Consider the following 27,864-nt stretch of genomic DNA (forward strand, 5'->3'; position numbering starts at 1 on the left):
TCATATATATATATATATATATTCAACATGTACAATGTGATACATATATATATACACAATGTGAAATAATAACCATAATCAACTTAACTTATACATAAGAGACCTTCTTGGGTTGTTTATTCATTGAAAATCTTAACGGGAAATCTATGTGAACTAAATGAAATTAAGAATACTGAAATTTAATGATCTACATAAAGACAAAGAAATGCCCTATTGCCTTATCAGAATTATATTCTAGAAAAACTCCATTTTGATTATTTAAAGTGCTGCTGGCTTCACTGTACACATTTTAAAAGCTGTATCTGTACAGCTTTAATTTTTCAAAGGCAGGGGGATTTTGAGAGCAGAGTAGTATGGTGTAAGCAGACCAGAGGATTCTGAGGACCCAAGTGCTTCTCTGTGGGCTAGCTTTTTAACTCACAAGAGTGAGTCAATGCTCACTCAGACCTGTATTCAGGAACACAAAAAACCCCGCCCCTGGGTATCCCCAGTGAGAATGCATGAAAATGCCTCTGCTTATTCAGTATTTACTATGGTTTCCTGGGTGTGGTCCTCTGGTGCTTTAACCTGTATTTTCTGCTTCCTGTGTCTCAATCATATTTTGATAGCTTTGATAGATCTTTTTCTAACATATTTATGTTTTTTTATAACATTAAATTTTTTTTTTTTTTTTTTGGTCTTTTTGAGACAGCGGCTTCCTGTAGCCCTAGCTGACCTGGATTCGCTATGGAGACCAGGCTAGCCTTGAACTCACAGAGATCTGCCTGCCTCTGCCTCCCGAGTGCTGGGGTTAAAGGCGTGCGCCACCACGCCCAGCATGACATTAAATTTTTAAAAACATTTTATATATTACTTTTACATTTTTAATTTATTTTTATTTTATGTGTATGAGTATTGCCTGTATGTGTGTAAGTGCACCCCTGTTGTTCAATGCCTGCAGCAGTCAGAAGGCGGCACTGGATTCCTCTGGAACTGGATGGTTGTTAGCTACCATGTGGGTGTTGGGAATCAAACCCAGGTCCTCTGCATGAGCAGTCAGTGCTCTTAACCACTTAGCCATCTCTCCAGCCCTACTTTTACTTTTTATGTGTGTGAATGTATTGCCTGCATGTATGTAAATGCACCTATGTTGTACAATGCCCATGAAGGTCAGAAGACGGCATCATATTCCCCCCAGAACTAGAGTTACAGATGGTTGTTAGCTGCCATGTGGGTGCTGGGAATTGAACTCAAGTTCTCTGCAAGAGTAGCCAGTGCCTTTAACAACCACTAAGCCATCTTTCCAACCCCAGCATTAAATAAATATTTTTAAATATATATTTATATACAAAGTATCAACCAACATAGTCTCCTCTCTTCTCTCCTCTCCCCCTCTCCTCCCCTCCTCTCTTTCTCTCTCTCTCTCTCTCTCTCTCTCTCTCTCTCTCTCTCTGACTTTTTTGAAACAGGGTCTTCCTGTGAATCCAGCTGGCCTGGAACTTGCTATGGATACCAGAGATCAGCCTGCCTGTGCCTCCCATGTCCTTGGCATCCCCAGCTTCAACAGTTTATTAGACAATTTGTTCAGATAGGCAAATAAAACATGGTAAAGTTAAATAAATATACTAAGCATTGTATTAAAATTTATTCAATAATAGTGTAGAAACAGCATAAAAGCTGTTTTCAATTTCACCCTCCATGAGCTGAGATTTGCAGTTTTATTAAACTTAAGGCAGGTGGTGATTTAATATCTGCACTTCCAACAAACTAGAATTTTTCACTGATACTGTTAACACCTTATCAAAACTATCTTTTAATGTCAAATTTTCCTAACAGAAATCACAAAGATGGTAGGTATACTCTGTTCTCATGCATCAAAATTTTACTAAGGTATTAGTTCTCAAATATCAATAGTTGCAAAGTTTGTTTTTAACAATTCAGAAACCCAGCTTGAATATAAATTATTACAACTCAGGGTCCAGGACAGAAAATCAGTCTCCTAACATAATCAATTTATGAAAAAAAAAAACAAAAAATCCAGTACAAACTCAAATTACACCCATCAGAATCAACAATATAACCTTGTAAACTATAGACATTCACTTCTTATATTTGATTCTATGATCTTCTAAGTAATGCTGCTGAAGTCTTTTCTGAGCCATTCATTAACATAAGAAGTCTGATTTAGGTCTGGATTTCATGGGTCACAAAATCATTTCTATGGGTCAACATTAACATTTGAAACAAAAAGAAAATAGGATAAAAAATATTGTTTCTGAACTTGATTTCTATAAATGTAGAGTACAAAGACACACAGCCCACTGTGTCATAATATAAAATGTGTGCTGAGGTGAAAGATTTGTAAGTCACTGATCTAGAGCAATCCTCTTGGTTTGCCAATCTGGATTAGCCCAGGACTAAAAATCTAAGGTCTGGTTCTGAAAGCCATTCTGTTATACTGCTGAAAAATTTCTAAAGTTGTGTAGTTTGGGCTCATTAATAAAAGGAAAATAAATTTCATTTCTCATTTTTAAATAGCCTTTTCAAATGGTACTATTTCCATGATAAGTGACCTATTCCAAAAAATAATTATTTCTAAAACCATAACCAGATTTTATGAAAAATATTCTATATTGTTTGACATTTGTAAATTTCAGTATTTTGAGCCATGCCAGGCATGGTGTCGCACACCTTTGCGAGGCAGAGACAGGCAGATATCTGTGAGTCTGAGGCCAGGCTGGTCTACAAAGTAAGTTGCAGATCAGCCAGGACTACATATTGAGACCCTGTTTCAAATAAAACAAAACAAAATTTCATTATTTTGAAAATTTTAAATCTGAAAGAGAAACTGTGGCTAAGTTTTGATAAAACAGATTGAAAGAGAAAAAAATTCTTCAGTGATGGGATGCTCATTCTCTGAACATAAACATACATAAATGTTTAGTTCACAAGCAATGTCTAAAATTTTTATATAAATGCCTATCTTATTCACCCTTAAATATATTCCGTATTTTAATTACTTTATTTTATTGCATTACTATATTCTTTCATGCTCAGACATCACATAGGGAATAGAAATTTAAAAGCTCAGTTAAAAGAAAGAAGCTAATAATCTTTAGAAAATAAATGAACGCACAAAAATGCCTTTGGTTTTAAGATCATGCTGCACAGTATTTGAGATCATTTAAGCTCACCTACATCTTATAATTAGTCATTCAAGAACTGCAATCTACAGCACTTCTATAACTTCACAAAAAAAGAACAAACTTGTGACCAAAAAACAGTTCCTTAAAGATCTTAAAAATAATTTAATGCAAGTTGTACTTGCTTAAGACAACAGAATGTTTTAATCCAGGAAGAGGGTCGGAACCCAAGGACTCTAAAGAGCTAAACTGTGGCGAAGCCCTATAATCATCCATTCATTTGTAATGCAACTGCAAATTCAGAACTTTATTACAAATAAGACCAACTGAATAAACAATTTTGCAACAATACAAAGGTCACTGGTAACTAGGTCTTTCAGAATCACTTATCTATAAGAAAAGCAAACCATAATTAATTACTAATTACAAAACTTTTAAGTACCAGAGACTGGGGAAACAATGAAAAGACAAGCACTTCCCTGACTGGGCACTAGAGGGCGCCCTAACCCCCAAGTTCCTATAGATCCCAAAAGGGACAAAACCCCCTTCTACCTAAATATAGTCCCCTTGTCACTAAGCAGGTGCAGGGACAGGCTCTCGCGACACACGACTTTACCACTAAGCTTGCCAGACAGCCTAGCTATGCTCATGCAAGCATTTCAGGTGTCCTAAAGTCCTCCATCTTCAAGCAGATACAAGAGAAATGCTAACGTTAGGCTACCCAATCTGTGGGCGTTCCTGCAGCCAGGGCCGGTGATGAACTAGTTAACAAACATGCAATCTGTCAGCAGCACTTGACAAAGCAGAAAGGAACTGACTAAATCACAACACGACTCGGAGCTGACGTCAATGTGCAGCTCACTTGGAGTTTAACTTTTCCACTTCCCTGCTGAAACACGATTCCAGGAAATGTAATGACGTCAGCCCTTTGAACTCAATTAGCTGAAGAACCGACCTTTTTTAAAGGCAGAAGGAAAGAAACAGGCAGGCTCAAAAAATTCATTCACAGCATACCGTTTTCTCCTGTCCTATGCGGAGCTTGTACCCAGTAGCTCAATTGTTTACAATGTGAGCAGCACGCATTTTAACTTGTAGATAGACTGAATTTGCAACAGGTTGCAGATGAAATAATAGCTTATTTTAGTGGGACAGGCAGGCCAGAGTAACACAAGAGTGGGTGGAGGAAGGAAGGGGTGGGAGGGGGGAGTGGGAAGGAGACTACTGCCTTAGTCAACTAAGCAGTAAAATACCGAGCAGAGCAAAAAAGCAATCACTACAGCGCCTGCACAAAGTGGGCTGAATGTGAAGACTCGCACTTAAAGAAACTTCTTAAGTATAAGCAACAGGGAAATCATACTTTCTAAAACACCCAGAAGTTCCTAAGTACCTCTAAACTTCGGAGGCAAAAAAAAAAGAAAGAAAAAGAAAGAAAAGACACCCATTGCAGAACGAATGTAAGCCCTCCCCTTTAGGTTCTTACCGGTTTCATCTCCTGTTACAGCCATGATGGGCTTTTGCATACAGTGGTCTTGTTTTCCGTATCAGAGTTCAACATAAAGTGTTCCAAACTAACAAGCATGTGTAAGATAAGTAGGAGCACTGACATCACAATGACATCACCAGCCTATCACTGCCATCAATTTGCTTTGTCACAGACCAGCTCACTGAAACCAAAGCTCTCTGAAAACACTTCCTGTAATAAACCATTCCAATAGCTTGTTTCTCATTTCTTACATTAAAAAAAAAATCTTTTGAAATGGGCTCTGGCAAAAAATATAAAAGTAAAAAAGTTACAGGGTCTGTAGCTCTGGGAGCTGTTGTGACCAAGGCTTCTAGGTAAACAGAGAAAAGAGCCTTATCTGTTTCTCAGAAATAAAAGAAGAAAATAGTTGGAGATTTAGTTTTGGAGATTTAGAAAAAATAGGTCATCAGTGCAGAGACTATTTCACATATACTTCTAAATTTACCACCTTAGAAATACTCAGCTACTTTACTCAGTAACATTGCTATTATTTGAACCATTTGCTACCACACTATAAATTCCAGCTGCTTCTAAAGTGACATGGAGCTTGCTAATTTCACCTGACAGGATTAGACAGCTACTAATAGTTTAAAGATTCACTGTGTCAATGTGGCCATTGGTATATTGGAAACTTTCTGATTGACTTTTATGGCACATAAAATTAGCAATTTTTGAATCAGTATAATTCCTTATTTTACTTAAGAATCCTGTGATTTTTAAAATTCATAAGTAAATCATTGTTATTCATTATATATTATATGTGTACATATAATATATATACAGTATTTTACATGTGTGTGTGTGTGTGTGTGTGTGTGTGTGTGTGTGTATGTGTGTGTGTGTGTACTTGTGTTCAAGAGACCATGGAGAACATAAGAGGACATTGGAACCCCTGGAGGAGGAGTTACAGGCAGTTGTGAGCCACCCAGACATAGGTGCTGGAAACCAAACCCAGGTCCTCTGCAAGAGCTGCAAGTGCTCTTAACCACTGCTCCACTTACTGTAGCAACAGCTGACCTGAAACTCACTATGGAGACCAGGTTTGCCTTGATCTCATAGAGATATGCCAGCCTCTGCCTCCTGAGTGCTAGGATTAAGGGTGAACACCATCATGACCAGCACTATTCATAATTTTAACGTCAATTTTTATTTGGATCACTTAATGAGGCTTCAGCACACAAAGTACTGAGTTATTGTTGAAAATCTAAAAATGGCAAGGTTAGACACAATGGTGGGGTATATTCAAAGGTATAACAGGCCTGGGAAAGCCTCTGCATCTTTACTGCAAATAACTTGTTCCTGAGACCTCCTATTTTTTTCAGCAGGTTGTACAAAGTCCATTCTCTTGTTTGATTAAAATTCAACCTAACCTTATGTCAATGATGTCTATACAGGTCATGATCAATAATTTCTTTTCTTTTTGAGACCAGGTCTCACTGTGTAGCCCCAGCAGGCCAGGAACCCACAGATCCACCTGCTTATGCCTCCCACGTGCTAGAATTAAAAGCGTGTTCCATCATGCCTAGCCCAGTAATTTCTTCTAAATGCCATATTTTTGCTTTAATCAACTAAGCATCCTGCAGGAAAGGCAGGGACTTTCTATTCAGGCATGCAGGAGGTGACCACAAGGCACAAAGGATACATTTTTCTAGTAACTTTCTAGAGCCCTTGCAATGGGACCGGGATTTCAATTAAATATTAAATTAAAAAACCTACGCATCAATACAGATACCAGTCCCAATGAGGAGGCTTCACTGAGGATTCTTTTCCATGCTGAAGAGTTTGGGGCCCAGATTGCTATTAATACATTTTATTTTTCATTTCAGAGAGTTTAACTTTTATTTCAATATTTCTTCTAACATATATTTGCCCTCCATAAATATTACTGTCAAAGAGGTGAGAGGGCTGGCAGGATGGCTAAGCAAGTGGAGGCACTTGCTGCCAAACCTGACAAGCTGAATTCATTCCCAGGACCCACTTGGTGTCCGGTGAGAATTGACTCCACTAGCAAGCCATGACACACTAACGTGTAAGCATATAAACACACATGCGTGCGCACACACACACACACACACACACACCACACACAAACACACACACAAATTTTTTAAAGGAGAGTAGGAAAAGAACTGTTTCTTAGTTGATTAGTGCTATTAGTAAAGTTCTAATATAGTTCCTACATTAAACTGTTGATCAGGCTATATAACATCTTCAGAAGTTTTAGCTGTTTATTTTTATTTTTAGACAGGGCCTCCCTCTACAGCCTTCATATCAGCAATTCTCCTGCCTCAGCCTCTGCTGTGCTGGGATTATAGACATCAACCACCATACCACTTGCACTTGGTAAATGTTTACTGGACATTTATCATACACCAGAGATCTAGATTCTGCTAGACACTAAGGACTGTAATGCAAAGAGAACTTAACATTGAGGCAGGACACAGAGAGTGACAGCACATGTGATCTATTACCTAAGAAGCTACAGTGGGAACTCAGAGAGTTGCCTAGGCCATATTTGGAAGGTCAAGGAGGTCTTCCTGGAGGAGGTGTTATCTAGGATGAAACACAAGGTACGTACACAGCTGAGGAAACTGTGACTGTCAGGACAAAGGGTAGGTACGAAGGCCACAGAGAGTTCTCTGCTCAGGCCTGTCAGAGAAACTGAAAGAAGACTGCATTTCAGGAGGAAATGAGAAGACTAGTGATGGGGCAAAGCCTAGACAAAAAGAAATAGACTTGGGCTACATGATAGATGTCTGACTCTGTCTAGCATGTATGAAGCATTCATTGAAGACTCGGCACAGGCTGCAGGCTGGCATGACGCTGCAGAATGAATGTGTGTGCCTACTCCATCATTCCCATGTTGAAATTCTAACCCCCAGTAGAATAGTATTGGAAGCAGTTAGGCTGTAAGCATAGCGCTCTACTGTGTAATGTCTTTCTCCTGGCTGAAAAATGTTCCCTTCTCCAAAGGCAGAGGAAGAATCTCAAGACCTAAGAAGTTATCAAAGTTACAAGGCTCAGGAAGTTCCCAAAACTTACAGGAGTCACAAGTCCCCCTCCCCAAGGATATAGAAGTAGTAAGAGCTACAGGAGAGAGGAGCCCCCCACCCACAGAGCTGCCTACAATTGGGTAGAGCACCATGCTATCACCTATGCTGGGGTGATCTTTTCTGTGATGCAAATGCCTTTGAGTCACCATCTAAAAGTAACCTATCATCAATACTCCTGTCATGATTCCAAATAAACTCACTGGTTCACCAAGTTAGATGGGCAGAATTATTTCTTTGGTCTTAGCAAACAAGTCCTAGAGAGTTCCCTGGTCTTTTCCAGGGAAGATGGCAGTCTATGAACAAAGAAGCAGGCACTCTACAGACAGATTCTTAGACTTCCCAGCCTGCAGAACCATAAAAACATAAATGTGAGTTATGAAGATCACCCAGTCTATAGTATTTTATCTCATTTTAACAGATTAAACCAGGTGTGATGGCACACACCACTAATCCCAGCAATCCCAGCACTCAGGGAGCCAGAGGCAGGTGAATCTGTGAGTTCTACATATTGAGTTCCAGGCCAAATGAGACCCTATCTCAAAAAAAAAAAAAAGGAATGGAAAAAAAAGACCTGTTAAGCTGGGTATGGTGGTACACACCTTTAATCCCGGCACTTAAGAGGCAGAGACAGGCGGAACTCTGTGAGTTCGAAGCCAGCCTGGTCTACATAGTGAGTTCCAGGCCAGCTGGGGCTACCTGGAGAACTTGTCTCAAAAAGACCAAAAAAAAAACTGTTAGAAGAGTCTTGCTTGTAACAAATGTAGCTCCCAGCACTATCCAGAGGTGATAAAGAGAACCCAGATGAATTTCTAGGCATAATTCCCACCATGACGAAGCCAAGACCAGAGCTACTGCTTCTGGCATGAGTGTGGACAGAAGCTGTTCTATAGCTGTCAGCCCCAAGGAAGCTGCCTGCTGTGGTGACCCAGACCACAGAGGTGGCCACCTGGACTAGGATGGTGGCAACAGGAGATGGAAGGAGTGAAAACCCATGCGATTTAACTATAGTGAAGAGTCTGCAAAGGGGCTTTGTGGAGAGAGCAAGAGTGAAGGGTATTGTGCAGGTTTCTAGCTTAAAACCAAGAGAAACAGAAAGCACTGAAATAGAGAAAGCAAAAGGAGGAGCTGGCTAGATAGCTTAGTTAGAGAACTTACTGCATAAGATGAAAACCTGAGTTCAATCTCCAGCACCCACGAAAAAAGCCAGAAGTAAGGAGGCAGAGATGGCACATACACAGACATGTACACATGCATACACTACACACAAAAGTAAAATAACTTTACTTATGGAGAAAACCCCTAAATGTAAAACTTAGGTTTATATTGTACAAAACAGGAAAAAATTCTGAAAACATTTTTTTAAAGTATCAAAGTTACAGACTGTTTTTCTCCAGGTAGAAGAGAAGACATGAGAAGGAAGGGCTATTCTTTATTCATTTAGATACACAAGGTTCAGAATATGGGAAAAATTTAACAACTTCAATTTTACATTTAAGAAAAGCATTAAATAGTGTGTGAATACTATTTATTTTTACCCATAAAATATTACCACTTCAGGGACTGGAAAGATGGCCCAGCAGTTAAGAGCACTGACTGCTCTTGCAGAAGACCTAGGTTCGATTCCCAGCACCCACATGGTGGCTACGAACCATCCCTAACTCCAGTTCTAGGGGAATCCGAAGCCCTCTTCTGACCTCCACAGCATTGTACAACATGGGTGCGCTCACATACATGCAGGCAATAAACTCATACACATAAAATAAAAATAATAAATATTTAAAAAAAATATATTACCACTTCAGAACTGGACGTGATGGCACACACTTTTAATCCCAGCACTCAGGAAGCAGAGACAGGTAGATCTCTGTGAGATTGAGGCCAGCCTCAACAGTGAGTTCCAGATCAGCTGGGGCTACAGGGAGACCCTGTCTCCAACACAAACACACACACACACACACACACACACACACACACACACACGTCAGATCTTTATTTCTTTTTGTTTGGTTTTGTGTTTTGAGACATGGTCTCACTATATAGCCCTGGTTGTATGGGAACTTACTATGTAGCCCAGGCTAAAACTTATAGTAATCCTTTTGCCTTAGCCTCCTCTCCTCCTTCTCTCCCCTACCCCTCTCTCTCTACTTTTTTTTTTTTTTTTTTTTTTTGAGACAGGGTCTTCCTGGCCTGAAATTTACTATGTAAACTAGGCTGGCCTCAATCTCACAGATATCTACCTGCCTCTGTCTCCCAAGTTCTGGGATTAAAGGTATTTCTTCTTTCTCTTTGTTTTAAAGATAGACTGTTATGTGAGTGAGTGACTGATTGATGTGTGTCTGTGTCTATATAAATGCATGCACACATATACATGCAGGTGTATGCGGTCAGGAGGGTATGCCAAGTGTCCCCCTCTATCACTCTCTACCTATTTGAGGCAGTTTCTCCATGAAACTGCTCCCATTTCCTTGGCTAGACTGAAAGCCAGCAGGCCCCAGCAGTGAATGCTAGGATTCAAACTCCAGTCCTCGTGATTGCTCAGCAAGCACTCAACTGCTAAGCCATCTCTCCAGTCCTCTTCAGTCTCCATATATTTATATTATAGCCCACGTTCATTCCCAAAATATGTTAGAAGAAAGGAGTTCATCAGCTAGGCATGGTGGCACATGCCTATAAATTCCAGCACTGGGGAAGCTGAGGCAGGGAAATTGCCACAGTTGGACCGTATTTATAAGACATTCAGAATAAAAGAACCAACATTACTTTCCTTAAAATAGGTATGATACATTCTAGACAAATGAACCCAGAAGGTTAGAATTAAATTAAAACACAGGGTTTTTAGAAGTTGTATTAAATATATGTATTATAGTTATCATAAGCAGAGGTAAATAAAATTAAATGTATAGTTCAAATTGAACTGAATTCTTAAGTAACCCTAAAAATTTAAGACTATATCCTGTTTTATTTCACTACAGTTTAGCTTTCATAAGAGCTAGAATCTGCCAGATGTGGTGGTGCACGCCTTTAACCCCAGCACTCAGGAGGCAGAGGCAGGAGGATCTCTGTGAATTCAAGGCCAGCCTGGTCTACATAGTGAATTCCAGGACAGCTGGGGCTACAGGGAGACCCTGTCTCAAAAAGACCGAAAAAAAAAAAAAAAAGCTAGAATCGAAAGGATCTTACATATAAATAAGAGTCTAGCCGGGCATGGTGGTGCACGCCTGTAGTCCCATTTGAAAGGCAGAGGCAGGTGGATCTCTTGTTGAGTTCAAGGCCAGCCTGGTCTACATAAGTGAGTTCAGGACACTTGGGGCTACAGGGAGACCCTGCTTCAAAAAGACCAAAAAAAGGAGTCTAAAAGATATAAAAATCAACATTTGTTTTTATTTTTTTGTATTTGAGACAGGGTCTCTGCACCACCACACCTGGCTAGCATTTGTCTTTAAATGAGAAATTGGTCTTGAATGTAATAGCTTAAATGTAACAACGTCAAGGTATCATGTATTATATACTTAAAATATTCACATAAAAGATAATAAAATATATTGTTAGTCAGTGAGATGGCTCAGCCTTTAAGTAAAGGTGCTTGCTGCCCAGGCCTCACAATCTGAGTTTGATCCCCACAACTAACATAAAATGTACAGGGAGATTAGACTCCAAAAAGCTGTCCTCTGATCTCCACATGCATACCATGATATACATGCTGCACACAGACACACACAGAGGCACAATAATAACAAATAAAAATACACTGGGTACAGCATTTGAACACCAAATGAAAGATATTTACTTAATTTAAAATTTTCATTCATGTTTCCAACTCCCTTTGTCTATCATGCCTCTCTGAAATTACTTTCTTTAAAACCAGTGAGAATAATACTTTAGCTTCTTTAATGTATTAATATATTTCTTTTTCAAGCGTTTTTAAGTGTCTCTTGCCCAACCCCCCCCCCAAATCTTCCTTCTGTATATTTCACAAAGCAGCAATCTACAAGTATTCTAAGTGTATTAGAGGAATAAAATATACCTTGAACAACAACCTGGCTGCCTGGTACAAAGAACTGCTGTGTGCCATCAGCTGACTGTGCTGCATACTGTACAATCGTAGCACCTGGCAGAGGAGCTCCTGAGTTTGTCATTGCTAATGCCTGGAGTCCCTGAACACCATCAGATGCTGCGTTAGAAATCTGGATTGCTCCACCTTGGGCTATAGCAACTTAATAAAAAAAGAAAAGAAATATTAGATAATGTCAAGATTCATTTGCAATCCCATACTGGGGGTACATAATACATTCTATATACTACTGTTGCTTCCATCATTGAGTCACTCTTACTTCTCCAGGCAGAACTAATAAGGGACAGTAGCTTCTTTGTGGGATAAAACTTTCAGAAAGATTACCAACACAAGTGTATTTTATTTTGATGAGTATATTTTGTATTCGAAGTTTTTAATTCCTAGAATCCGCAGAGTTTTCCTCCTGGGCATCTGTTCAACTAAATTATTTAAGAAGAAACGTGAAGAAGTGGATAGGGAGACAGTCCAGCTTCTCAGATAGCTTTAGTTATAAACAACATTCCTCTGGCACTTAGACAGTCTATGATATTTCCACTGAGCACTGCAGTGATCATTAGCTTTGCACCTCCATTCCAATTAACTAGACTCCTATTTTATCACTGAAAGAAAAGTTGATTTAAGAGCTACACAGGTGCATGCTCAGCTTGTGTAGTAGGCACTGGGTTCAATCGCCAGCATCCACCAAAAAGAAGAAAAGAAGGAAGGGAGGGAGGAAGCAAAAAAAAGGCTTTTAAAGTCACATATAGCATATATTCTGATGTTAAAACCAATGCATATAAGACTGTAACCCTGATCCTCTTGGCTATATTAGAACAATCCTGATAAAGTATTAAGTTGGAAAGGGACATACAAGGCCACAATCTGCAATCTAAAGAATTTGTGCTACAATATCTAACTTCACCAAATGTCTTGAATAAACACAGTTGGTGGCAATAAATATGAAGCAGAAAACTTCCTCTGAATTTTGAGATTAGCCAGTCATACCTAAAAATTAACACATTAACTTAAAGTTTCCAAAGATAACTGACCAAATGTTTTACTTCAAAATTTCACAAATAATTAACTGCTTTTTTAAATTGCTGAGTGGTCTGTCTACTTTAACAGAAAGATTATAGCTACAGGGCTAGTAGGATGGCTCAATGGTAAAGGCATTTGGTCGCCAAACCTAAAGACCTGAATTTGATTCCCAGGACCCACAGGGTAGAAGGCAAGAACCAACTCCCACAATTTGTTCTCTGATCTTCACATATACACGTGTGTAAATAAATAAATGTAATAAAATATTTTTAAAGATTATGGATAAAAATTTTAACTTTTATTGTTTTATTGAGCTTTTTAAATTTCATACATTTCCCACTCAAATCCAGACCCCCTCCTCCATCCATGCCTCCCCCTAACCCTCCACAAACCCTATGCACTCTGTCATACATGCTGAGTCTTATTCATTCAGGCGTTTGTACCCAAATGATGGATAAACATTTTAATTTAAGCAGTAGAGATTAAACTTAGGAACTAAGAGCTATACTTTTTCAAAAAAAAATTTCTATATAAACTGACTAGCTAGATTTTACAATTAAAATTTTAAAAACACATCAGAATAACACAATGCCTTAATGGTAATCCTAAAAATATACTCCATGCCCAACTCAAGTCCAAATGTTTTAATGGCATCTAAGCAAGAGATCACTTAGGTGGTATAACATAAAGCTTTCAGCATGGTGGTGGAGTCACAAAAGTGAGTTTTCGGTTCCTCCATCTTAGTTTCTAATGCCCAACACAGAAAGACAAATTAACATTTATAGAAAGATTTCAACACAAATGCATGCCATTATTGTTAAGTACAATTGACAGAAAATAAATACTCAGTAACCGAGTGTCACCAGCTCTGCAGTTAAGTACTGAGGTAGCATCCTTTATCAGCTTCACCTAGTACACTAAATTCTGTGGACATTTTCATAGGAGGATACCGTCAAACCACAACTCATCAAAGATTTCAAGAGTCTCAAGATTTAGCCCTTATATTTAAGGGTGAGAAGAACTCTAAAAGAAATATGAAAAAATATGACACACTGTTTCCTCAGATCTTCATAGTTGGATATGAATGAATTTTATATGCTGTCATGTATTTAAATGTATATTTATATCATTTGATAATTAGTTTGATATCACAGAAATAGGGCCAGAAGAAAAACAGGCCAACAACAGTATAGACACAATGTGTCAGAAGCACAAATCCTAACACAGAGCAGCACTCAATCAATACAATGAATGAATGCCAATCATTTCCCTATCACAGAGTATGTTAGGAACTTGTGGTTCTAAAGAGTTAAATTAAGTATGGTTTCAAACTCCAATTACAGAAATTTCTCTCTGTTTCTTTTTTTTGAGACAGGCTCTCATGTATACGTGAACTCACTTTACAGCCAAAGATGACCTGCCGCTACCTCCTTAGTGCTGGGATTACAGGCCTGAACCACCTCACCCAGTTTCATGAGGTAATAGGGACTGAGCCCAGGGCTTCATGCCTGCTAGGCAAGGACTGTGCCAACTGAGCTACATGCCAGTGCCCAGAACTGAACTGTTCAAAACCAATACAACTATCAGAAATGTTATTAGAATTTTGAGATAGATAACAAATTAGTCTTGACATTTTTTCTTACATTTTTGCTGTTGTTTTTCAGCAATTTTCACTAAATTTCCAGTCAAAACTTTTTTTGCTTTCACAGTATGAACTGCTGACATTGTCAAGGGTCTGTTTGTCTTGTCAAAATATAATTAAAATTGAGGATAAACACACGTATATGCACGTACACATACATACACACACACACACACGCACGCGCACACAAAGTTGGCTTTGCTATGTCTGCCATGCTGAGCATGGGAAAGCGCTTCTATTAAATCTCTTGCATTAGCCTAGTTTTCTTTTTTATGCTGACAGGGCTCTTGATTTTGAAATAATCAAATGACAGGGGACCTTCCTATTCAAAATAATATTTCTAGTTTGGGAATAAATAAGATTAACTAATGCTACAGGGATTCTGAAAAAAAAGGCTATCTATATTCAAAGACGAGCAGGAAACTTTTAAGGATACAAAATATCCAATGATAGAATAATTTACTTTTAGTAAACATCAATCAAGACAAAAACTAGGAAAAAATAAGATAGCATACCTGAATGAATTTAAACATATATTCTATTCCAGCCTTTACAAACAAACAAAACAAACAAACAAGGGGCTAAAGAGATGGCTCAGTGGTTAAGAGCATTGGCTGCTCTTGCAGACCTGGATTTGAATCCCAGTACCACATAGCAGCTAACAACTGTCTGTAATTCCAGTTCCTCTTCTGTCCTCCTGCAGAGGCACTGCACAACATGGATGCACTAAAACATACATGCAGTCACAACACTCATATACAAAAAAATTAAAGTAAAACAAAACAAAACAAAAAACTTTTAGCCAGGTGTGGTAGTTTATGCTCATGCTCCTAGCACCTGAAGGCTAAGGCAGGACTAGTATGAGTTAGAGGCCAGTCTAAGCTACAGTGAGACCCTGGGGGAGGTGGAGACTTATTACAGAAAGCTTTGGGGGCTGGAGAGATGGCTCAGCGGTTAAGAGTACTGACTTCTCTTGCAGAAGACCCAGGTTCCATTCCCTGCACCCACGTGGTGGCTAACAACTGTCCATAATTCCAGTTCCAGGGGATCTGACGCCCTCTTCTGTCCTCCACGGGCATTGCATGACACAGGTGCACTTACATACAGACAGACAATACACTCAAACACATAAAATAAAAACATTTTTAAAAGCTTTTTTTTAAAGATAGCTTCCAACAAGCATAATAGTTAAAAAAAATTATTTACTTGTTTGTTTCAGTTTTGTGAGGCAGGCTCTCACGTAGCCCAGACTATCCTAGAACTCAAAGATGACCTTGAACTCTTAATCTTGTTGTCTCTTTCCCCCACATGCTAGGATTACAGACATGCACCACCACCCTCAGCTGTGAAGAAAAATTTCTGCCATTCATTTCCCCTGCTTACCCTCTCCTTTCCAGTTTTTTCAGGGGGGTCTGAAGTAATCAAAATGAATTTTAGATACCATATCTGGTTGGTCATTCTAAAATTAATTGATTGGCCTCTGAAGTATCTTTGTATCTCCTGTTCATTTTACTCTGGGAGACCTAGACTTTTTAAAAATATTTTACTTATTATTATTATTTCGTGTGTATCAGTGTATTGCCTGCATGCACGTAAGTGCATTCGTGCTGTGCAGTGTCCGCAGAGTACAGAAGAGGGCACTGGTCTCCTTGAACTGGAGTTTTGGAAGGTTGCTGGGATTCAAACCTGGGTTCTCTGGAAGAGCATTCAGTGCTCTTTAACTACTGAGCCTTGTCTCCAGTTCCCCATCTAGGCTTTTTAAAGATTTATTATTTATTTATATGTTACCGTTTATGTGCATATGGGTACCTGCAGGCTGAAGAAGAGGGTGTCAGATCACGTGGAGCTGGAGTTACAGCCAGCTGTGAGCAGCCTGAGGTAGATGCTGAGAACTGAACTCCAGTCCTCTGAAAGAGGAGCAAGCACCCTTAACCTCTGAGTCATCTCTTCAGCCCCAGACCTATGCTCTTTAATGCTTTCCTGAAGTGAAACCTGCAACAGCATAAAGGTTTCTCTCTGACCATACACATTCCTGTTAGCAATGCCGAGTCCACAATGTTCCATGAATACTGATTGAGACTCCAGCAGAAACAAAAGGGTCTTTTAATTTTTCACTATGCACAAATTTATTTTGCTCACAATCTTAAAATTACATAAAATAAAGAAGTCTATAAGTTAAATTGAACTAAAATTGAACATCTATTTTATAGTCATCAAAACTCTATGCCAATTTCCATTTTCAGTTGATTCAGACTTGATACTATGCTTTCGCCTCATAGTGGTAGAGGCAGATAGAGGTTACACTTCTCTTGTTCCAACACTAAACTTTTTTTTTTGGCTAAAATTTTATACTCCATAATTAAGAAGGCCACTCAACACCTACTGGCTGAATGTTAGATATAATGACCTTAAAGTAAGAAATAGTTCAGGTGGGGTGGGACAACTGGAGAGATGGCTCAGCAGTTAAGAGCACTTGCTGCACTTACAGAAAACCTGGTCTATATAGCGAGTTACAGGCCAGCTATGACTACAGGGAGACCCTGTCTCAAAAACTTCAATCGTTTAAATTTGTTGAAGATATTGAATTTTCCTTTTCCTTTTGTGTTTATTAATTCACTCTTTCCTGTATATCTTAAAATGTTTTCTACAACAAGGAAGGTTCTTTGCTAACACTATCTCAGATGTCACCTTACAATTACTCATCTCAGGATATTCCCCTGCCACGGAACAGAGTTTTTTTGACTAAAACCAACTGAACTAGAGAATGAACTGAAGGCTTCACACATACAAGGCTCTACCAATGAGCCACACTCCCAACTCCATCAAACAGTTAAAAAACAAATCTACTGCAAAAATCTGTACTTCCACTGGCGACTTCACAGGTGCTTTCTATTTACTTGGTGCTGCAATAATAAATCCCTGCCTGTTTTAAATTTTTTTAAAGTCCTATTTTAAATCTGCCTATTTTTCCTACTGCAATGAAAATGTTTCTTAGTTTTTTAATAAATAGTAAGGGGAAGCTGAAGATGTAGCTCAGTGCTAAAGCACTGCCTAGCATGTCCAAGATCCCAGATGGATCCCCAGCATTACCAAAATAATGATGTCAATTTTCAACATATATCTTTCAACTATTAAAAATGTAACTATGGGCTGAGGAAATGACTCAGTGGCTAAGAAAAGCACTTGCTGTGCAAACATGAGTACCTGAGTTCAATTCCCACCACCCATGTAAAGGTTGGGCATGGTAGTGTGCGTAGTGGAGACAAGTCGATCCCAGGGCCCTGCTGGTCAGATAGTCTAGCCAAAATAGTGAGCTCTAGGAGAGGCCCTGCCTCGAGGTAAAGTGAAGAAGTCCTAGAGGGAGAGACCCAATGCTGACCTCTGACCTCTGCATATGCATGCAACAGGCAACACACATGGCCACCCACATGTGTACACATACATACAAAAAAAATATATTTTAATGTAACTATTTGTATGTGGAAGAAATTACATATACTACTTATTTTTATGTCTTCAATTGTGATACTCATAGCAGAGTTAAAACTATGAGAGGGACTCAAAACCACACATAGAAAAATACCCAGAAACTTTTGTCAAATAAACTCTATTCTAAAAGCCAAAGGATGCTAACAATTGTTTCTACTTTTAAAACAGGGCATAATGGCACACACATTTAATCCCAGCACTCAAGAGTCAGAGGTGGGTGGATTACTGTGAGTTCAAGGCCAGCACGGTCTACATAGCAAGTTCCAGGATAGTTGGGGCTACAGGAAGACACTATCTCAAAAAGACCAAAAAAACATAAATAAATATTTAGATGTAACATAAAAGCATCAAGTTCTTTAATTTTTCCTAATAACTATAAGATTAATGAAAATTTATCTTCTATGTGTATATATATATAAAACAAATACATCCTCTAATTAAAGTACATAAATAAATTCTTGTGTGTCAAACAGATAAATTTCAATCTTCTCAACAGGCTGTTGTCTATTTTTCACTTAGGGCTCCCAACTCCACTACCCCGCCCTGTATCTAACATACAGAGTAAGCTTTTATGCCCTTGTAGAAGCTACAGCCTTGTAGAAGCTTCACACAGGAGCTGATTGGGAGAAGTTTCATGAGCATGAAAGAGATCATCTCATCTAATTACAGTCCCCTGTCTCCTCCCAATATTGGCATGTCTTTTCCCCCAACTTCTACCTGTTACCTCCTTCTACCTGTTACCTCCTCTTCCCCCGACTTCTACCTGTTACCTCCTTTTGTCTTCATCCTAACCCCAGAGTTTGGCCATTGAAATTATTCCCACTTCAAAGACTAAAACCTGAGGTGCCTCTTGACCTGATCATTGAGGCAGCAAATGGCAGACACCAAAGACCTGAACCATGCCCTCTTCAGCTTCAACATTCTCTCAGTCCTCATTTCAATATGTCACACATTTTGGTAATCATCTAAGCAGATTAACCTACAATATCTACTTCTCTAGTTCCTGTAAAAGGACCACTGTTGTCATGAGAACTCCTAAGCTGTATTAGGCTATGCCAAAGAAATGTCAAGATTACAGCCTTTGAGCTTATCCCCAAAGCTATAAGAAGTCTTAACATTATTTCAGCAGTAATTTCCAACCTTTTCCCTGTCATGGCACAAACAGAAACAATCATCTATTGCCCACTGGGTAAATGGATGAAGTTGTTCAAGGCTAAGGCCCTGCCAGGAGGCTCTAATCTCCCAGGCCTGCTTTGCCGACTAGGACTGAGGATGAGGTGCTCTACCCTCCTGGGACCTGGCACTGTACTGCAGAGGCACAGGTCTCCATTTACAGTCCTAAAACACCAACTACATAATCCCAACAGGCCAGAAAAAAATGTAAATCAGTGAAACCTCAAAGTCCTATTCTTACATTGATGGGAGTTTTGGGGGTTTTTTTGTTGTTGGTTTTTGGGAGGGTTTTTTGTCTTTTTGAGACAAGGTCTCCCTGTAGCCACAGCTCTACAGCTGTCCTGGAGCTCACTATGTAGATCAGACTGGCCTTGAACTCTAAGAGATCCACCTGCCTCTGCTTCCCGAGTGCTGGGATTAAAGGTGCATGCCACCACACCCAGCAGTGGGAGTTTTCTTACACGCACTCTGGATACATTCATCCAGCATCCTGTAGAGGATGTAGATAATGGGAGCTACCCAAAATTACCAAATGACTTTTAGTTTAATACTATAAATATCAGAAGAAAAATTCTGAGAAACAAAACAAAGAAAAACCTAATACCTACATAAGATCTTCTCACATATGAAAGATTATAGCTTGCTTTAATAGCCAAGACTTGAAACTGTTCTAGGTATCACTACTCATTAAATAAAAAAGAAAAAATGTATCTAAAATATTGATGTCTCATTTGGACACAGTACTTAACATCACACATATTCCCAAGTACCCAAGTACTTGCTCCCTTGCCCTCCTTTCTTCCCCTTTTCTTAGCTTCCTAGCTTTCATGTTTCAATACTTCTATGTATCAAATATTCTTTATTTGGAAAAATCACTAGTGCTTTAATTAAAACAAAAAGCACACAATTAATAGTCCATTAAAATGCACAAGTCTAAATGTGAATGTATCTGTTTATTAGAGCTTTCAGTGTGTAAAATTTCAAGTAAAATGGTCTATCCAATTGTTACAGTTTTAAAAGCTAAATCACTTTTTTCATTCTCATCTGGGAAAATATGCAGCAAAATTAACATTGCATGAAAACAAACTTACACTTAAAGCATAACCTAGAGAACATTTACCTCTTTTAGACTAGGAAGTATAGTAAGTTGTTGGAAACAAAAGCCAACAACAATAAAATACAGACATTCATATCATAAAGACAACAAAAAACAGTACAATAGCTTTTAAACTTTTACTTGAAATATAAACATATAAATAGGAAAACCTTTATTGTTAACCATTTATGTTCTATATTCAGTAAGAAAAATTTTTACTTTTCAGCTGTCAGTACAAATATCTTACTGCTTTTAACATGTACTTTTCATTCTATGATACACAGTGGTTATTAAATGCATTTAAATTTTTTATTATTTTTATTTTTATTTTGTGTGTATGCATGTATTGCCTGCATGTATGTAAGTGCACCTGTGTGGTGCAATGCTCAATGCCCTCAGAGGTCAGAAGAGGGTGTTGGGTCCCCTGGAACTGAGTTAGGACAGTTGTTAGTTGCCTTGTGGGTGCTGAGATTCGAACCTAGGGTCTTCAGCAAGAACAGCCAGTGTTCTTAACTGTTGAGCCATCTCTCCAACCCAATAATGCATTTTAAATGTAACATTCGAATGGCCAAACCCAAGTTACTTCACTATAAGTAGAGAAGTCTTAAAGCTAGCACTGTACAATATCAATTTCAGCATACATACTGTATTGCCCCGTGCTAGTCTGATATATGCTAGTTGGTACTGCCATGGTAGCAATGTTAGGTGGTGTTCCTTCTTCCTCTGATTTTTCTTCTTCAATCTTGGGAATACCAGGCACATCAGAGGAAAGTTCATTCAGTATTTTTCTAAAATATAATTTATTAATAAAAGCAATTAGATTACAGGAGACATCAGAAAAAGCTATTAAGGATTGCTTTAGTCTAAAATTACTGTACCTTTGTGGGGGAAAATATTCTAGTAGGAAACTTGGTTTACTCACCTATATGAGGGTCTTCGTGAAAGGATTTCTCTACGTTTATGAGAATCAATTACACCTTCTGATTCTGCAGAATCATCTGTCTCTGCAATTGTTGCTACCTATAATACAAGATTTTCTGAAATGCATCATGAAATATATGATCTTCATCCACATTTAAAAAATAGCAATTAAGAGTCTTTGTGGATAGCAGTGAGCTTGGTGCTTAGGCAGAGATGGAGGCAAAGAATGGTACAGATAATAAATACTGCATAAATGCAATGAGAAGAATACTTGGGATGCTAAGTAAGGCTTCAAAGGGGGCAAGGCACAAAACACTCAAGACCCAAGATCCAAAACCTGAATGTGTCCTTAGAAATCCAAATATGAGTGAGTGAGCCGATGGCTGAGGCAGAAAAACTGCCCAATTTAGCACTGACTTCACAATACTAAAGCTGCCTTAAGCTGGGTCTTCAACCTTGACATTAGATAGGCCCAAAGAAGAGGCTAGAGAGATGCTCAGCAATTAAGAGCACTTGCTGCTCTTCCGGAAGATCCAAATTTAATTCCCTGCACCCACATCAGGCAGCTCACAACAACTGTAGCTCCAGCCCCAAGGGATCTGACTCCCTCTTCTAACCTCCTCAGGCACTAGAAGACACATGGCATACATTCACACAAATGTACATATATCAATAAAACTTTTTAAAAACAGGCCCAAATAAGAATGAATTTTTAAGTATACAAATGAATAAAATCAGACTGAGATCAAAACTGGGATTTATGCTAAAAAGAATATGTCCTGAAGTCAAAATAACAAGTCTCTCCTTAAAAGAAGCATCAGGGCCAGTGAGACAAACAGCTCAGCAGGTAAAGAAACATATCACTAAGCCTGACAACCTGAGATCAATTCCCAGGACCCGCATGGTGAATAGAGAGAACAAACTCCTGCTTGTTGTCCTCTAACCTCCACAGAAGCACTGTGACACTCACACACATGAGAGTGAGCACTTACACATACATGAAAGATAGAGGGAAGGATTGGATAAACAGGTAGGTAGGTTTTTTTTAAGCAGATCAGCATTTTCTACATGATTTCTTTTTTCAAGCCAGGTAATAATATAATGATATGATAATTGAAGAATGTGAGAAAGCTAAAATAATGAATCTCTAAACATGCCTGCTGTCATTTAACTCTAAGACTTAGGGTAGGTGAGTTTACAAAACTTACTTTGTCCCATACTACAATTATGTGTAAATTTGATGTGGGGGAAGAAGACAAGCTATTACTAACAATATCAAGAATGAAAGCAAAAGCACACATCATTTCTGATATACAACATGGCAGACATAGCTAAGAACAATGTAGGGATGTAGCTTAGTTGACAGAGTGCTTGCCTAGCATGCACAAAGCTCGATCCCCAGCAACTTGTAAAACCCTAGTGTGGTAGTGAATGCCTGTAATGCTAGCATTTGGGAGGTAAGCGTAGGAGAATCAGAAGTTCAAAGGTCATCCTCTGCTATATCATTAGTTTGAAGCTACTTTGTGCTTTATGAAACCCCCCTTGGGGAAAAAAAAGCCAAAAAGCCAGGCATGGTGGTGCACACCTTTAACCCCAGCACTCAGGAGGCAGAGGCAGGTGGATCTCTGTGAGTTTGAGGCCAGTCTGGTCTCCATAGCAAATACAGGCAAGCTGGGGCTACAGGGAGACCCTGTCTCAAAAAGACCAAAAAAAAAAAAGGAACTCACTATGTAGACCAGTGAGGCTTGGAACTCATTCTGTAGACCAGGCTAGCCTCAGTCTCACAGATATCTGCCTGCCTCTGCCTCCTGTGTGCTGAGACTAAAGGCGAGCACCATGTCTGGCTGTCAAATGTATTTTTCCTCTTTTTTAAAAAATATTTTATGTTTATTTTATGTATGTAAGTGTATTGCCTGTATGTATGTAAGTGCTCCCGTGTCATACAACATCTGTGGAGGTCAGAAGAGGGCATCGGATTCCCTGGAACTGGAGTTACCAATGGTTGTTAGCTGCCATGTGGGTGCTGGGAACTGAACCTGGGTCCTCTGTAAGAGCAGCCAATGCTCTTAACTGCTGAGCCATCTCTCTAGTCCCTTTTTTTTCCTCTTTAAAATTGCAAAAGTTTTGCCAGGTGTGGTGGCGCACACCTTTAACCCCTGCACTTGGGAGGCAGAGGCAGGAGGATCTCTGTGAGTTCAAGGCCAGCCTGGTCTACATAACGAGTTCCAGTCAAGCTTGGGCTACAGGGAGACTGTCTCAAAAAGACAGGAAAAAATGCCTAAATTTGGATGAAGAAAGATGATTCAGTGGGTAAAGGTACTTCCTGCCAAGCCTGACAACCTGAGTTTGATCCAGACACATATCATGGAAGGAAAGACCACCTCGCACAAGCTATCCTCTGACCCTACATGTACTCTAGAGCATACGCACAAACACACTAAAATAAATAAAAATGTTTGAAAAACAGTGTAGGGCTAGAAGGTGGCTCAGCAGTTAAGAGCACTTGCTCCTCTTGTATAAGACAGGGTTCAGTTCAGAGCACCTACATCAAGCAGCTCACAAGTGCCTATAACTCCAGCTCCAGGGAATTCTTCTGGCTTCTGTGGGTACCTCCAGACATATGGTATACATACAGACAAGCAGGCACACACACACACACACACACACACACACACACACACACACACACACACATATACACACAAATAAAAATAGATAATTTTTTTTAATTGCAAAGGTTTTCAGAGGCTGGAGAGATGGCTCAGTGGTTAAGAGCACTGGCTACTATTGCAGAGAAACAGGGTTCAGTTCCCAGCACCCATATGGCAGCTAACAACCATATGTAACTCCAGTTCCAGGGGATTCAACACCTTCTTGTCCACAGACATTGCACATGTATGTAAGTGGTTACATACATGCAGGCAAAACACTCATATACATAAAATAAAAATAAATTAATTTTTAATTGCAAAGGTTTTAGTAGAATTACCAAAGTGTTCCCAACATGAAAAATAAGGATGTAAAGCAATGCACATGTTAATTAGCCAACTTAGTCATACCACAATGTATACATATCTCAAAACAAATATGTTGTCCAGGATAAATATAAAAAATTTTTGTTTTCCAAGTAAAAATATACAAAATGTACATTTCTGATTTTAATAAAAATATATAATCTCCAAAGCACATGGATGGGTATATTTATTCACCTATAAATATGAAACTTCTGGTCATGGACACTCCACACCAAAGCACACACACAAAAAAACAGAACTTATTGGGAAAAATGCCGTTGCCTTATACAGTCAGGTGTCACTACCAGGCATTTATCACTATACATGGGTCTTTGAGACATTTGTCCTATAACCACAGAAATCCCCCATGTGAAGTAGGCGACTGTTTTATCTACTTTAGAAAAGCTGAGGTGCATATAAACAAAATACATTATGTAAATGAAAGCACTACAATGAAACCATTATTATGTATAATCAATACATGCTAATAAAAATATTGAAAAAGGGGCTGGAGAGATGGCTCAGTGGTTAAGAGCACTGGCTGTTCTTGCAGAGGATCCATGTTCGAATCCCAGCACCCACATGGCTGCTAGCAACCATCTGTAACTCCAGTTCCAGGGGATCCAACGCTCTTCTGTCCTCTGCAGGCAGTGGAGAGGTACATTTACAACACAGGTACATTTACATTCAGGGATAAAATTCATACACATAAAATTTAAAAATAAATAAAATGTATTTTAAAAAACATTGAAAAAGAATTTTTTAAAGTTTATGCAGAATGATCTTGACAAAGACATTCAGTCATTCATTTAACAGAACGATAGCAATAACAAGAATCTTCTGAATACAAGACAATGCTGTCTTCCAATAACAGCCAGGAAAAAAACTCCAAACCAAAGCCTTAATACAAGTAAGAGTGTGGGAAAAATTTCTTGCTTTATAATAGGATCAGAAATTACAATTCTTACAATTCTTAAAATCGAGAGTCATCACAAAGAAATGAAAGATAATGATAAGTATTTTTACATTTCTGAGCAACCAAGGAAAAGATGCCTTTGTTGAAAAGACAACCAGACTTTTAAAGCACATGAATTTATCACATTAGTGTCTTGCTGCATCATCCTATTCTGTGATAGACTATACTCAGGCATGTAGGCAAAGGACAAGGCTAAGCACATGCATGTTCATTTTCCTCAGAGATTTGTTTTTGCCCATCAATTAAGTTCAAATAATATCAACACTCAAAAGATAGCCTAAAAAAGAAACAGAAATAATGTCAGTAAATATGAAAAGCATGCTATAAAATGCATACATAGTAATTTACATTAATAAAAAAATAACTTCAAGAATTTAGGATTTGTGATCATTTTGATAGCAAGTAGTAAAATAGTATTTGGATCCCAAGCACAAAAATAATCTCATCTACAAAAGCCCAGGTTCAATCTGAGGAGTGTATGTCACATAATTCCAGCACCAAATGACAATGACTCTTACCTGTGGGCTGGAGCACCGTCATTACTAGAATATGTGTTTAGCATGTGTGAAGGCTGGAGTTTAATTCCCAGCACCAAAATAAATAAATAAATAAATAAATAAATAAATAAATAAATAAATAAATAGGAATAGCCTTACTTACTAAGATTTTGCTCACTGAATCTAAAATAAACAAATTGCTAAATCAAGTGCAATGATGCATGCATGTAATCCAAGCACTCAAGAAGCTGAGGCAGGTGATCTCTGAGTTCAAGGCCAGCCTGGACTACACAGTGAGTTCTAGGCCAGCTGGGGCTACAGGGAGACCCTGTCTCAAAAAGACAAAGAGGAAAAAAAAGAAGCTGAGGTAGGAGGTTTGCTGCAAATTTGAGACTAACTTGGATTACATAGTGAGTTCAATACCAACCTGGAATACACAGTGAAACCTTCTCTCAAAGAAAATAGAACTAAAACAGAACTACTAAAGTTGAGTGTTTACAAACACAGTACCAGGTCTATACTCATCATATTACTGTGCTTATTAGATCTTCTGCCAAGACCCCTTAAAACACCACTAGGGAGTTCTGCTAAATAAAACTAAATCTGAACACAAAAAGCTAGAAGATATGAACTGCTTATCTAGCAAGGATTCACTGTATAAATTAATAGCAGACAACAAAACTCCAGCACTTAAGCCAAATCTACACACACTAGCAGGACACAATGGACCTCATATATAAAAGGAAATTCTTCCACATATCTAAGAAGAAGACTTGAATATAAAGTTACATAAGACGGGTGTGGTGGCACATTCCTGTAGTACCAGAATTTGAGAGTCTGGGGAAGAGGACCACGAATTCAGCCTCAGCTGCATAGTAAGACCCTATTTCAAAATAAAAAAAAAAAGGAAGAAAGGAAAGAAAAATAATAGATAAATTAAGCAAAAGAAAAAATTTTAAATCTCAATAAAATCAAAGATAAATCATCAGGGAAGGAAGCTAACCTGAACAGTTTGTATTTGTGGTGACTGAATGACCGATGGATGTGATGTCTGAATTACTCCCTGGACCTGTACAGTCTGGCCCGAAGGCAACTGTACTAGAGTCACAGCTGGGGAGCCTCTTCCAGTGCCTGATCCAGCTACAGAAACCTGAAAAAATGATCATCATTGAGGATTAAAGCTAGACTTGAATTGCTTTTGTTTATTTTTTAAGTTCCTACAACTGGCCTACTTCTTTCTCCTGCATCTAACAAATGACAAGTGGGGTACTTACCATGAGGGGGTGTCACTATCCTGGAACTGTCATTCTCTGATGTGAAAGATACTAAAGAACCCATGTGCCTCACTTTTAGTGCCCATGCTTGATGGCTAAGAATGTTCCAAGCGTAAAGTTCTAAAGCAGTTAAACTACCTCACTAACACTTCATGGCTTATTGTGAAAGTGATGTCTTTTTGAGGTCAAAGTATGAACCACTCCTTAGCTTCTTAACAGAAATTGGAAAGAATTTAAATGTGGTGGATTGTTTTTGATAATTGAAATGTTTTATATATGATACATCTTTTATTACTTTAGATGCAAGCTAATACTGTCTCTACATTGGTTAAAAAAAAAAACAAACCTACTTTTCATGATCCATAAACACACACACAGAGCAAGAAGAAAATTCCAAGACCTTTTAAGCCTTTGGTGTCTCTGTTCCAGAGAAAGCTAGGTGTCCTCCTGCCACTTATCCTCGTCTCAACATGGAGCATTCAGAGAGGCTCAGTGCCATCCGTCAACTTTGAATTGAGAGAAGAGTAAATATACGCATCTCCCAACTACTGAGTACGTTCAACAAAGACCCCTACCAGCAAAACACAGTAGCTCTACTCCCCTGGTCTCAAAACCTAAGTTCTTAAGTTCTCGAAGTAGAAAATTTGCCCTACACACCAGTGTAATTTTAGAAATTTTTCTTAATTTTACATAGAGCCACTATGAATTATGACCTCCTCAAATTAAGTTTAAGAGACTGAAAATGAACAAGCTAAGAGTTTCCATCATGGATAGCAGAAGAAGCTCAAGATTTTAATTTCGTATGGCAGTCTCTATGTATGACCTTACTGTAAAAGAACACCAATGCTTTCCAATCTACTTTACTAGTGCTCATTACTTAAAGAATTATTTAAAACTGGATCTTCATGTGGGTTGGTGGCATGTGTCTGAAATCTCAGCACTCAGGAGGTTCAGGCAGGAAGATCATGAGTTTGAGGCCAACCTGGGAAATATAGC

General features: G+C 38.6%; 1 protein-coding gene across 1 annotated transcript in view; it reads right to left on the reverse strand.

Annotated features, from left to right (window-relative positions):
* The window catches only part of Crem (cAMP responsive element modulator), a 74,382-nt gene that overhangs the window by 4,554 nt on the left and 41,964 nt on the right, over nucleotides 1–27,864 (reverse strand). The window contains exons 4-7 of the mRNA XM_017798378.2: nucleotides 26,598–26,744; nucleotides 21,109–21,206; nucleotides 20,832–20,974; nucleotides 11,722–11,910 (exon numbers count right to left, since the gene is read on the reverse strand). Of these exons, the coding sequence (XP_017653867.1) occupies nucleotides 11,722–11,910; nucleotides 20,832–20,974; nucleotides 21,109–21,206; nucleotides 26,598–26,744 (577 nt within the window). The remainder of the gene's footprint in view (nucleotides 1–11,721; nucleotides 11,911–20,831; nucleotides 20,975–21,108; nucleotides 21,207–26,597; nucleotides 26,745–27,864) is intronic.

Source organism: Nannospalax galili, unplaced genomic scaffold, assembly GCF_000622305.1.
Source record: "Nannospalax galili isolate Female #2095 unplaced genomic scaffold, S.galili_v1.0 scaffold1937, whole genome shotgun sequence".
NCBI lineage: Eukaryota > Metazoa > Chordata > Mammalia > Rodentia > Spalacidae > Nannospalax > Nannospalax galili.